Here is a 14,101-nt window from a genome sequence, read left to right as displayed (position 1 = left end):
CATGATCACATTGCTGGCTCGAAGGGCCGAATGGCCTACTCCTGCACCTATTGTCTATCCTACCCAAACCACCCCTCCCCAGGCACTATCCCCTGCAACCGCAGGAGATGCAACACCTGTCCCTTTACCTCACCCCTCGACTCCATCCAAGGACCAAACAGTCTTTCCAGGTGAGACAGAGGTTCACCTGCACCTCCTCCAACCTCATCTATTGTATCCGCTGCTCCAGATGTCAACTTCTCTACATCGGCGAGACCAAACGAAGGCTTGGCGATCGTTTCGCTCAGTCCACCTTAACCAACCTGATCTCCCGGTGGCTGAGCACTTCAACTCCCCCTCCCACTCCCAGTCTGACCTTTCTGTCATGGGCCTCCTCCAGTGTCATAGTGAGGCCCACCGGAAATTGGAGGAACAGCACCTCATATTTCGCTTGGGCAGCTTACAGCCCAGCGGTATGAACATTGACTTCTCCAACTTTAGATAGTTCCTCTGTCCCTCTCTTCCCCTCCCCTTCCCAGATCTCCCACTGTGTTCCTGTCTCCACCTATATCCTTTCTTTGTCCCGCCCCCCTGATATCAGTCTGAAGAAGGGTCTCGACCCGAAACGTCACCCATTCCTTCTCTCCTAGATGCTGCCTGACCTGCTGAGTTACTCCAGCATTTTGTGATACCTTCAATTTGTACCAGCATCTGCAGTTATTTTCCTACACTATTGTCTATTGTCTACATTTCTGATAGGTGAGCGGACGATAGCAACCAGATATCAGATTAGTTTATTGTTATATACACCCAAGGTGCAATGAAATTCCTTGTTCACATGAAGCTCATAGAGTAAACGATAGATACAACAATAAACTATAACTGTAATTGTAACTGTAATTCTTTTTTGTGCACAATCCGCAGGCATTGCCACTTTCATTTCACTGCACATCGTGTATGTGCATGTGACAAATAAACTTGACTTGACTTGAAATGCAAAACAGCAGAATGGTTTACAAAATGGAGCGTGAGATGAGAGATGCAAGATTTTGGTTACAAGGTTAGATTGAAGCAGCTGAAATAAATCTTATTGAAACATAGGGGTTGAGAGATGTGTTGGAAACATTCAAAATTTGATTTGGCAGACAAAGAAAAACTGTTCTTATTAGTTGATTGGACACAAGCAAGGAGATCAGATATTTAAAGTTTGGAGCAAGGGACATGGATGCTTTGAGGAAAGACTATGTAAACGCAGAGATGGGTAAAGATCTAGAGCTCTGTACCTACAAAGTGGTAGAAGCTGGGATGATAAATAAATTATTTTAAAAAGGAATTGGAAAAGCATCTGGGAAATAAAATTCAGAAAGCTATGGAGATAAAAGAAGGAACAGAATTCATGAGATTGCTTGGTAAATGGGTCCCCCTTGTGCAACAATGACTCCTCAACTCTTATGACTATGTACACAATGGGCAGGAATGTACAAAGCCAGGAAATCAAAGTCGTAACTGGAGAATCATTTGTAACAAGTTATGAGTCGAATTAGACCATTCGTCCCATCGAGTCCACTCCGTCATTCAATCACGGCTGAACTCTGCCTCCTAAACCCATTCTCCTGCCTTCTCCCCATAACCTTTAACACCTGTTCTAATCAAGAATTCGTTCATCTCTGCCTTAAAAATATCCACTCACTTGGGCTCCACAGCCCTCTGTGGCAATGAGTTCCACAGATTCACCACCCTCTGACTAAAGAAGTTCCTCCTCACCTCCTTTCTAAAAGAGTGCCCTTTAATTCTGAGGCTGTGACCTCTGGTCCTAGACTCTCCCACTAGTGGAAACATCCTTTCCACACCCACTCTATCTATGCATTTCATTATTATGTAAGTTTCAATGAGGTCCCCCCTCAATCTTCTAAACTCCAGCGAGGAGAGGCCCAACTTAAAAGCTAAAAACACTAAAATAATGAATTTTAAACTATTGCCAGACTAAATTCATGTCTGCCAGTTCCCTTTGAAGTTCACAGGGTCCAGGATGCAGTGGCTGATATAAGGATCTTTGATCTTAAATGTTCTTTTCTGTTTCTCTTTGCAACCTAACTTCCATCATTATCTACATAATGTTGGGGGGGGGATCCAAGCAAAGAGGTGTCAGGTCTGGCAGTGGTCCTCCGACAGAATAAGCCATCAGATCAGGACTCTTAAACCAGCCAATGTCCAGGACTTGAACATTTCACAGCACATGCATGGCGACTTACTTCAGTTTTAACAAAGGCCCTAGTCAGAATGACCAGCAAAGTTCAGTATGATCCAGATCAATAAATGGGAGGAATCAGACTTCGCAGAGGAACAGAGGGGGCTTGAGTTGAGTATAGACGTTGGAAGGTCATGTTGCAGTTGTATTAGACGTTGGTGAGGCCGCATTTAGAGTATTGTGTTCAGTTCTGGGCACCAGGCTTTAGGAAATATGTTGTCAAGCTGGAAAGGGTGAGAGAAGCTTTACAAAGATGTTGCCAGGACCAGAGGGTCTGAGCTATAGGGAGAGGTTGAGTAGATTGGGATTCTATTCCTTGGAGCACAGGAGGATGAGGGGTGATCTTATTGAGGTGTATAAAATCATGAGAGGAATAGATCGGATAGATGCAGAGTCTCTTGTCTAGAGTAGGGGAATCGAGGACCAGAGGACTTTGATTTAAGGTGAAGGGGGAATGATTTAATAGAAATCCGAGGGGTAACTTACTCACACAAAGGGTGGTGGGTGTATGAACAAGCTGCCAGAGGAAGTAGTTGAGGCTAGGACTAGCTGCCAGAGGAGGTAGTTGAGGCTAGCTGCCAGAGGAGGTAGTTGAGGCTAGCTGCCAGAGGAGGTAGTTGAGGCTAGGAGTATCCCAACATTTAAGAAACATTTAGACAGGTACATGGATAGGATGTACCAGGTGGGACTAGTGTAGTTTAGTTTTAGCTTAGTTTTGAGATACAGCAAGGAAACAGGCCCTTCGGTCCACCGAGCCCACCAGCGATCCCCACACATTAACACTATCCTACTACTAGGGACAATTTACACATACACCAATCCAATTAACCCACAAACCTGTACGTCTTTGGAGTGTGGGATGAAACCAAAGATCACAGAGAAAACCCACACAGGTCATGGGGAGAACGTACAGACTCTGTACAGACAGCACCCGTAGTTGGGATGGAACCCGGATCTCCGGCGCTGCAAGCGCTGTAAGGCAGCAACTACCGCTGCGCCACCGTGTAGATGGGACATGTTGGTCGGTGTGGGCAAGTTGGGCCGAAGGGCTTGTTTCCACACTGTATCACTCTATAACAAGTCAGATAGCTCAAGGTATCCAATAACCATTTGAATGTAAATCATTGCAAGTGCACAATGATGAGAGTCAAGGTGCCTTGGATAAGGATGCCTGATCAGGCTGCAGTTTTAAATTTTGAAGCGAGATGCCTTACTACACAAATTTGCCTGATAAGCCTTTTAATTGGTTACTCAGTTGGAGAGATTAGAGAAATCCCGTTGCATTGATTTATTTAGCACATGGAATTAAAAGGGAGAAAAATACAAAGTAAATGGCATCACACACAGATACAACATTGCCATGACAAATATAAGTCATGGTAAGGAACTTGCAATAAAAAATGTACGAGAAGACTGAATAAACAACTGAGGGGATATCTATACTTCTGTCCTTTTAAACTTTTCTAATACAATCATTTCATTTGATTTTACTGCACTGATTTAGCACCGAAAATAGATAGGCAGCTTAAGATGAAGAAACTTACAGATACACACTGCCAAAAACTGATGGGAATAAGCTACTTTTAAGGTTATGAAATAAAAATATTTTTTTCTGTGCTTTATGGCTCTATAATTCCATCAATGTTACAATGACAAATATCAGCAGTTAATATATCTGCTATTCTCCTTCTGGTTATTTTGCAACCAATTAACTGATTTAACTATGAATAGAAAAGCTTTATTTACTCAAAAACAATTGAAAAAATGTTTTTAGTAAATGCAAAGTTAATTTATGAAATGAGTACTTGGCTTGCTGGGTCCATTTTGTTTCTAACGTGGACCAAGATGATATTGCCGTGGTTAGTGGTTTGGCAGTTACATACCTCCTTTCTTGTTCTTTCAGCCTTGCGGATATCCTGGCGCATCATGTCGATCTTCTGCATGGCTATTTCTAACTCCTCTTCCTTGTCACGGAGCTGGCGGGACAACCTCTGCTTCTGAGAGCGCAGGTCTGCCAACCTCTCGTTCAGTTCAGAGAACTCTTGCATTGCAAGCTTTCTCTGCTGATGTGCATCCTTCAATTCCTTGGTTTGGGCTTTTTGTCTTTCAAGGGTTTCAACAAGTTGCTATGAAAGTTATATAGTATCTGGATCAATAGGCAGGACTGGAAAGAATGCTCATCGCTCAACATTGTGCAAACTGTTTGAAGATGTATCCACTGCATCAGACAGTGCTGGAGAATGTCATTGTGCCTCATCAACAGTCTGCCTGTCCCTTCCTTCTTTGTTGTTTTTGTTAAATGTATGATTTAGTGTTCTTTAGTTTGTTTTATGTTGGGGGGGGGTTGGGGGAAACTTTTTTAATCTCTTACCTCAACGGAGATGCAATTTTTTTCCCTATCGTATCTCTGTCCGCACTGTGGCCTCTGCTGGGGACCGACTTCGGGAGCTCCAACCGCGGGAGCCTGCGGACTTACCATTGTGGAGCTGGCGATCCCTGTCAGGAATTGACCTCGGAGCTCCAACCGCGGGAGCCTGCGGGCTTTAACATCGTGGAGCTCGAGGTCCCTGGTTAGAGACCAACTTTGGAAGCTCCAAGCCGCGGGAGCTTGGACCGACCGCCCCGACGCGGGAGCTTGGACCGCCCCGACGCGGGAGCTTGGACCGCCCCGACGCGGAAGCTTGGACCGCCCCGACGCGGGAGCTTCACCGCCCCGACGCGGGAGCTTCACCGCCCCGACGCGGGAGCTTGGACCGCCCCGACGCGGGAGCTTCACCGCCCCGACGCGGGAGCTTGACCGCCCCGACGCGGGAGCTTGGACCGCCCCGACGCGCCCCGACGCGGGAGCTTGGACTGCCCCGATATAGAACAAATGAATGAAAGATATGCAAAAAGTAACAGTGATCAAGGAAACCGGCCATTGTTGGCCGTGTGCTTGGTGTTAATGAGTTATACAGACAATGAAACTCACCAGGACGACAATGAAACTAGGACAACGATTGGAGTGGGGGAGGGACGGAGAGAGAGTTACTTGAAGTTAGAGAAGTCAATAATCCAACTGTTGGGTTGTAAGCAACCCAAGCTAAATATGAGGTGCTGTTTTTCTCCAATTTGCATTTGGCCTAATTTTGACAGTGGAGGAGGCCAAGGACAGAAAGGTCAGTATGGGAACGGGAGGTGTTTGGCAACTGGGAGATCAGATAGGCCCAGGCGGACAGAGTGAAAATGTTCATTTTGTTGTGTAAGCTGCCAGTGAGTTTTTACATGCAGACTAAACCATTATTAAGACTACAGTGATATAAAAATACATGCCTGTTTAAAATAACAAAAATCAATTTTCATTATTAATGTATATGAAATTTCAGTTTCAGTCTGACCTTCATGGATATTGTTCAATTTTTGTTTGATACTCTGCAGGTTTAGAGAGTTAGTTGAAAAGCAAGCTTTTTACTTGTTGGCTGCCTGCCTGGGAGAGTTGTTCACTGTGAGCAGTGCAGTATGTACTGGATGACTTCCCATTCTGGGAGCGAGAAGCCTCTGGAGCTAAAGCTGATGGTTCAGTGTCAGCAAAGGGAATATCACTTGACTTTTGTGGACAAATATTGGGGCTGACAACAAATATCATTCTATAGGTTCAAATCCGTGGCCCAATTTGCTCACTGATGTGCAGAGTGACACTGCCAGTATTGCATATCTTCTATTCTCAAACCTCACCATTAACTTTTCTGATCAAAAGGTGACTTTCTACGAAGGAAAGAGGAGTCACTGATGGCAGTGGATCAAGGGATATGGGGAAAAAGCAGGAACGGGGTACTGATTTTAGATGATCAGCCATGAAGGCTGGCTCGAAGGGCCGAATGGCCTACTCCTGCACCTATTTTCTATATTTCTATAACTTTTGATCTAAGTGCTCACGATTTAAGGTGTGTTTTACCAAATATCTAAGCATGAAGCATACAATTTAGCATTATTGTCAGCACAAATGAAATGTGATAACCTGCTTTTTCATTTATCAGATGCTGTTTGAGCGGCTGCATAAAACTCAACCCATTTCAGGCTATTTATATTTGCATGACATTTTAAAGAGTTGCATTGTTTACTTTGAAGATAGACACAAAAAGCTGGAGTAACTCTCGGGACAGGCAGCATCTCTGGAGAGAAGGAATGGGTAACAGGACCCCTTTCGGGTCGAGACAAAACATCACCCATTCTTTCTCTCCTGAGATGCTGCCTGTCCTGCTGAGTTACTCCAGCATTTTGTATCCATCTTCGGTGTAAATCAGCATCTGCAGTTTCTTGCTATGCATTGTTTACTTTATGTATTAGGAAGCTAAAAAACAAACACTTCAGACAATGGAACAGCATCAATTATTTCAGATGCAGATGATGCCAGATCTCAAGAATGAATTAAACACGCTTGAGGTTATTACCCTGCTGCCTTTTACTAAGAACCTATTCAGGCTTTTTTATGGCGAAGGCCAAAGTAATTCAATGTGGGTACCTTGTGATTTTCTTCTTTTTCTTGTTTAAGTGCTTTAATCTGCTTTTCAAGTGCTTTGACTTTGTTTGTAGATTCCTCATAATCCTGACGGAGAGACACTGCATTTGCAAGCTGGTGTTCTAACCGGTCGGATTCTAAAGAGAAATAATGGAAAGATCAATGATTTTGAACTGTGTTCTACACCCATAAAGCTGGAACTCAAAGTAATCTGCCTAGACTAAAAAGTAAATGTAATCATCACCCAACACAGTTTTATTGACAATTACAGTGGGTTTTTTTCTAATTGCAATAAGCAGCTTATGAAAATAAATCTGCTCTTTTGCTAAGATTTATCAACACAGCATTTAGGATGCTGTTACAAGATATAAAGTTTAAGAGTAAATGGGGTCCAATTCTGTCACATTTTATTGTCATATAATTATAAATTGATAGCAAAAAATGAGCATTCACACACTTTCCAGGTGAGAATCCAAACTAGTTCTAAAACCAGCCCTCAAAATTACCTGTACGCTAATGGGGAACAAGTTCATTTGACTTGATCCCCTCTGATCAGCCATATTATTAGGTAAATGATCAACCCACGCAAAACACCGTTGTGAAAGTTACTATTGAAACTACATTTACCAGATTGTGTCTAGTCATCTACTGATTGTAGATGATCAGCCATGATCACAATGAATGGCGGTGCTGGCTCGAAGGGCCAAATGGCCTCCTCCTGCACATATTTTCTATGTCTATGTTTATGAATAACCTTATCAAAAAGTCAAATAATATTTGCTTGACCCCCCTGAGTTATTGCAGCACTTTTTGTCTTTCTTTGTTACACCAGTATCTGCAGTTCCTTGTTTCTCTAAATAATATTTAATAATTCTTTTAGGAAAGCATAAAGTTTGTTCCCTTGATGTGAATATCGCAGGAGGAAGAAACATAGATGAACATGAAACATGCTCAAACTGAATAGATGTCTCAGTTTTCTCCATCTCCAAAATGCATAAACATCCAGAGGGATTTCCCTCTGAAACCTTCATTGACAGCTTGAAATGGTCTGCATCAAACCATCAGAAGGATATGCTTGCTCTGGAGAGGGTCCAGAGGATGTTTACGAGAATGATCCCAAGAATGAGTGGGTTAACATATGACAAGCGTTTGATGGCACTGGGCCTGTACTCGCTGGAGTTTAGAAGGATGAGGGGGAACCACATTGAAGTTTACCGAATAGTGAAAGGCCTGGATAGAGTGGATGTGGAGAGGATGTTTCCACTAGTGGAAGAGTCTAGAATCAGAGGTTATGGCCTCAGAATTAAAGGATGTCCTTTAGGAAGGAGATGAGGAGGAATTTCTTTAGTCAGATGGTGGTGAATCTATGGAATTCATTGCCGCAAAAGCCTTTGGAGGGCAAGTGAATGGATATTTTTAAGGCAATAGCTAGATTCTTGATTAGTACGAGTGTCAGGGGTTAGTGGGATAAAGCAGGTGAATGGGGTTAGGAGGGAGAGATAGATCAGCCATGATTGAATGGCGGTGTAGACTTGATGGGCCGAATGACCTAATTCTGCTCCGATCACTTATGAACCTATCAGTCGTCCATCTATTGTACTGGATCAGCTTCTTTGCCCCCCTCCCCTTTATTTTTTGTCTCTAGATGTTCATACCCTAGTTCCATTTGCCCAGCTTGACCTGGGCATGGTTTCCAGCTCTACATTTCACAACTCACACCCTTTTCAAGGACCACAGAATGAGCTGCAAAGCATACATCAACTCATTTTAAAATCTAAGGCTGTATATTCTCACTTGCCATAATTGTTACTTGCCATATTGGAAAGCATGTTTGAAATATCTGTAATACAGCATGGGTAAGCATTGGAATCAGGATATGGCTCTCATTACATTTTGATAGCTGTACTGATTCTATGTTTTAATGTAAAATCAGTACAGCTGATCATAGATGGGCAAAACAGGAAAACTTAGAATTATTTGAGGAAAATGTTTTAATGGTTGACCCACTGAATCCCTAAAACAGGTTAACAGACAATACCACAACAATGCCCAACTTCCTAAACACTTTTGGTACATAGATTTTGTATTTCCTGTCAGTGTTTCATGTTTAATGTCATCTAGAGCCTGATCTATCAATTATTCATAAAATACAGAGAAAATAATAATCAATTCGCATTTGAAAGACAAATTTAACAAAAGAACTTAACTAAATAAATGCACAATAGTACAACTTGCTGGTAAAATATATCCTTGAGAAACAGTAAGCTTCTGTGAAAATAACCTATTAAAATTAGCAAGACATATTTGGAATACTTTATGCATCTTCAAAGCTGGCATAAGACCTGGCTTGAAAAAGATCCCAGCATTTTTCATGTCATGATCATTAGTTGAGACGTGCACATAGTAAAAGATGAGAGGCTACATTGCTAGATTCTCTCTCTGCAGATTATTTAATAAAAGCACACACGTCTCTGGCTCCTAAATAAAACATATTATAATTTCAGGGATTAATAGGCTATAACTCTCTGAGGTAATGGTATAAATTTTACTTGTTTTTCAAAATAGGAGCGACCGAATTTAAAAAATGTAGCTGTAACCAACATATGTGAATATGGAATGAGAAGCAAATATATATCAACAAAATATAGGTGAGCACCAGCATCTCTCTCATTTCTAGTACATAACAAATTCAAAAGCGATCATCTTTCATTTATGTCTGAAATGAATTTAAATGCTCTTTAAACAGACTTGAACTGAAATTTCAACATGCTGGATGAAATTCGTCAACCATATTGGATATTTAAATTAACTGCATGAGGCAAATGAAGATATAAAAAAAAATGCTGGTGCTGTAAATCTGAAATAAAAACAGAAATTGCTGGATGTACTCAGCATATGAGTACTCGGCTCGGCATGCTGTTGGAATCAGGTCATGTAGTGAGCATGTCCAAGCACAATTGGCCACCTAAGATGAAAGGCAAGGTTACACCACGTCATAAGCAGTGCACTGTGCCTTACAGAGGCTGTGGAACAATTAAGACAATGTGTGAGATTTATCGGTGTGGTTCGGTAAAGTTAAAGAGAAATGAAACATGGACAAGGCAACTCAATGGCTTTGGCGAAAACCATATTGAGGATCAAAGACAAAACAATTTTCAAAATGTGCAGGAAAGAACTGCAGATGCTGGTTTACACTGTAGATAGACACAAAATGCTGGAGTAACCCAGCAGGTCAGGCAGCATCTCTGGAGAGAAGGAATGGGTGACGTTTCGGGTTGAAACCCTTTTTCAGACACCTAACCTATTCAGAAATGTCACCTATTCCCTTTCTTCAGAGATGCTGCCTGACTCGTTGAGTTACTCCAGCACTTTGTGTCAATTTTCAAAACGATCTGCAAATAATACAGAATATATTGCTTTAAAGTGAACAATCTAATATGTTGTGCACTATCACCATACTTAGGAATTCAGGAGCAAATAAATCTACCAAGAATCTGAAGAAGGATCTCGGCCCAAAACGTCACCCATTCCTTCTCTCCAGGGGTGCTGCCTGTCCCGCTGAGTTACTCCAGCATTTTGTGTCTATCTTCAATGTAAACCAGCATCTGCAGTTCCTGCACAAATCTACCAAGAGCTATAGTATAAATTTCAGCATGCAAAGTATCAGTGCACAAAAATATACCTGCTAACTGTTTTCTCAGTTTTTCCATCTCCTCATTTAACTTCTTAATTTCTTTATCTCTGCTGATAGTTCCCATTCCACGTGTTGAACTATGAAGTGACTGGGCCGCTTGGGCAGATTCTAAAACAGAGTTCAAGAATATGAAATTTAATCAGCAATTAAACGGGATGAACACAACAAATCAGCAGCAATCTAATTTTGAAGTTTAAGAAAAATATTACAAATGCAGGAAATCATTAAATGTAAAATGCTGTAAATAAACATTAATTCTCCATTGAAAAAAAATATTCTTTCAAACTGAAACCTAATCTTTCAGTTTTCTATTTGAAGCTTGTTAAATTTCTATTCTAACAACGCATGCAGACCCAAAATATTTCTCATAATAGATGCTGAACAGTCTGTTGTGAGGTTTTATGTTTTTTATAATAATTTACATGTCAAAGTTACCTTGCAGTTTCCTAGTGAGTTCCAGTTTTTCTTGTTCAAGCCTGTGGACTCGCCTCTCGTAAGCCTCAATTTGTAAACTGTTTTCCAAGTCTATTCGTACATCTGCATCTCTGTCAATCGATTCTGATTGCATGCCTGTTTTCAAAGAAGTTCTATCGGACAAAGGACTGAAACAGCAAATCCCATTACTCACTTTTCTAAGAACCAGCCAATTGCAGATTAATTCACTGTTCATTGGAGGCTGTCAGAGAGATATACCTTGCACATTCACAATGCTTTTGTTTTTACACCACAGAAGATACGACAGAACTTTATTTATCCCAGGAGGGAAATTGGTCTGCCAACAGTCATAAAGCGCAACAAGATACAAGAAACATGAAATTAAAGTGACGAGTGGAAAGGATTGGGGATGTGCAAAGATTGGGGAGAGGGGGAGGGAGTCAGTCTACCCCACATTGCCCACAGTCTACCCTACATTGCAAATCAAACCTGGCTTTTAAATGTCGTCATTGTTATTCATACCCAATCCCATAAATGGAATGAATTGACCAGATAATCTGTTATTGCAAGATTGTTTTGAGGGACATATACAGACTGGGTCACATTCTTTATAGCGACAGCATGGGAACTTTCACTTGAAGAACCAGAACAGAATAAAGACAGTGAGCAAAAAAGGTGGCGGCTGTTGGGGTATAATGGAGTAAAACGTGATTTTGGTGATTATTCGTTTTGGCAAGAGGAATAAAAACTGCTGAATAAATTAACCTGCAGGCACAAGTATTTAGGAAGGCTGATGGTATGTCAGCCATTATTGCAAAGAGATTGGATTGCAATAGGAGGAAGTTTTCAGTCTGAAGGGTCCTGTGTCAAAACACCATCTATCCAGAGATGCTGCCCCATCCACTGAGTTATTCCAGCACCTTTGTGCCTTTCTTTCCCTCAAAACTCAAGTTTTGGTCTTCATACCCAAGGATTTATTTGCTTTGAAGGCAGTGCTGAAGATTGGTTTCTGAGATGAGACATTGGTCCTACGAGTATAGCTTGAGTAAAGTTTGCCTATGAATATGAAACTAATGTTTAGAAAACACAGAGTGCTCATTGAAACATGATACGAGAAGGACTGACTGATTGACAAAGCTGAGGCGAAGAATAATCTTCCTCTAGTTGAGAAGTCCAGTAATGGAGCGTGGGGGCAAAGACTCCAAAAAAGGTTAGTCAGTGTTATAAATGAGATGAGAAAAGACGTTGTTGTTCAGACCGTTGTAAATCATTCAAAAATCACAAAGAGACAGATGGGTTAAGTGAATGGCAAGAAGTTGACAGCTGGAGTTTAACATGGAGAAATGTGAAACTACCCACTTTAGAAGGAGGACTAAAAAAGTAAATAGAGTGAGATTACACTGTTGTCATACAAAGAAACTGGGTGTCCAAGTGCACCAAGCAAAGGGCCAGCAAGAAGTACCGTACAGCAAGTAATTCGCAGAGCTCATGGAATTTTGATTCCTGGAACTAGGACTGATGTACGATGAGTAGCTGGGCCTCTGCTTATTAAGCTTAGAAGAATGAGAGGTGGTTTCATGGAAAGGCAAAGCAAACCAAAAGGGCCATGTGTGGGGCCTGTTTATTCTTCAGTTCACACCACCTATGTCAAGCAATCTCACATATCAAGTAGAGGCACATGGGTGAGACACTCCTTTTGAGTTTGGCTCTCTTTGAATTCTAAGCACGGTAAAACCATCTCCATTCAAAATTGTAGATAAAGCAACAAAATATTTTATCCCCACTTAACATAATAAACAAGCCATGCTAATAAAAAAATAGCATGCCGCCTTAAATCTTCTAATGGATTACACAGTATAAATTAAGGTTAAATAATGTGTAGATCATGTAAATACTTTGTTAAAAGCAGAGTACTTTTACATCACTGAACATAGTACAGGACCACCACCAATTTTCCAGCAACTGTTGGTCCGGCACCTCCTTTAATACAGACAAAATCAGGAGAGCACACTTGAACAACCTCCCCCCCCCACCCGGAGGTGCCCCCGAAAATGTGGCGCCCAGGCCAGATGAGGCGGCCGATCTCGACTTCGTCGGGACTTCTGCAGGCAAATTTGCTCCCAGCGGCCAGGGCCCTGGAACTCCAGCCTGGCCAGGGACGGCAGATCCATTCCCATAGCTGACTTCCACGGCCGGCCAGCAGGTTGAAGTTGCCCCCAGCGGCCAGGGCCCTTGAACTCCAGCCTGGCCAGGGACGGTAGATCCATTCCCATAGCTGACTTCCACGGCCGGCCAGCCAGCAGGTTGAAGTTGCCCCCTGCGGCCAGGGCTCTGGAACTCCAGCCTGGCCAGGGACGGCAGATCCGTTCCCATAGCTGACTTCCACGGCCAGCCAGCAGGTTGAAGTTGCCCCCTGCGGCCAGGGCCCTGGAACTCCAGCCTGGCCAGGGACGGCAGATCCGTTCCCATAGCTGACTTCCACGGCCGGCCAGCAGGTTGAAGTTGCCCCCAGCAGCCAGGGCCCTGGAACTGCAGCCCAGCCAGGGACGCCAGATCCGCTCCCACAGCTGATTTCTGAGGCCGACTGTGCGGGCCGGTATGTCAACTCCCCGGTGGACCAGTCCGGTAGCGTTGGACTCCTCTCAGATCATCCAGAAAGGCTCTGGAACCAAGGGTGCTGGGAAATCGGTGGTGACCCTGTACCATCCAATGTATAACAGTGGATTGGTCATTAATGCACAAGTGAACAACATATACAATCATTATAGAAAGGTTCTACCTGCTGGTGGTAAAGGTGAAGCCTACAAAAGGCAGGTGCAGTCCAGAAAAAGCAGTGTGAGTGGCTGGAGGCACCAGCTCCTAGGACAACAGAAAGCATTTATCACTACTTTTAATCAAACAAATTATCAGAATGCTAATTTAATCTCAAATTCTAAATGTTGTACAAAAGCAAAATACCACATGCTGGTCAGTCTCTAAGTGGAGAGAGAACCCGGGTTAACATTTTACATCATGCATCAGAAAAGAGCAGAAAAGAGCTTGATATTTTTTATCAGTGTTATCCTCTCTTGAAGATGCTGCCTGTGCTGCTTAATGCTTCCACCATTTTATATTTTATTTCACACTCCAGTTATAAGACTGCAAAATTAATCATGTGGAGACAAAAATAAAGAATAGAGTTTTTCTTCATAAAGCCTACAAGGATAATAGGATTATTGCTGAAGAACAGACCCATTCATCCTTTCAG

At 42.4% G+C, this 14,101-nt stretch overlaps 1 protein-coding gene across 1 annotated transcript in view; it reads right to left on the bottom strand.

The window, feature by feature from the left end:
- Window positions 1-14,101, bottom strand: part of cdc42bpb (CDC42 binding protein kinase beta (DMPK-like)) — a 194,285-nt gene that overhangs the window by 57,124 nt on the left and 123,060 nt on the right. Inside the window, exons 9-13 of the mRNA XM_078406009.1 lie at window positions 13,634-13,713; window positions 10,855-11,021; window positions 10,408-10,527; window positions 6,729-6,862; window positions 4,111-4,353 (exon numbers count right to left, since the gene is read on the bottom strand). Coding sequence (XP_078262135.1) covers window positions 4,111-4,353; window positions 6,729-6,862; window positions 10,408-10,527; window positions 10,855-11,021; window positions 13,634-13,713 — 744 coding nt within the window. The remainder of the gene's footprint in view (window positions 1-4,110; window positions 4,354-6,728; window positions 6,863-10,407; window positions 10,528-10,854; window positions 11,022-13,633; window positions 13,714-14,101) is intronic.

This window comes from Rhinoraja longicauda, chromosome 10, assembly GCF_053455715.1.
Source record: "Rhinoraja longicauda isolate Sanriku21f chromosome 10, sRhiLon1.1, whole genome shotgun sequence".
In the NCBI taxonomy this organism is placed as follows: domain Eukaryota; kingdom Metazoa; phylum Chordata; class Chondrichthyes; order Rajiformes; family Arhynchobatidae; genus Rhinoraja; species Rhinoraja longicauda.
The sequence above is the reverse complement of the archived record's forward strand: the minus strand, read 5'-3'. Positions and strand labels throughout refer to the sequence as shown.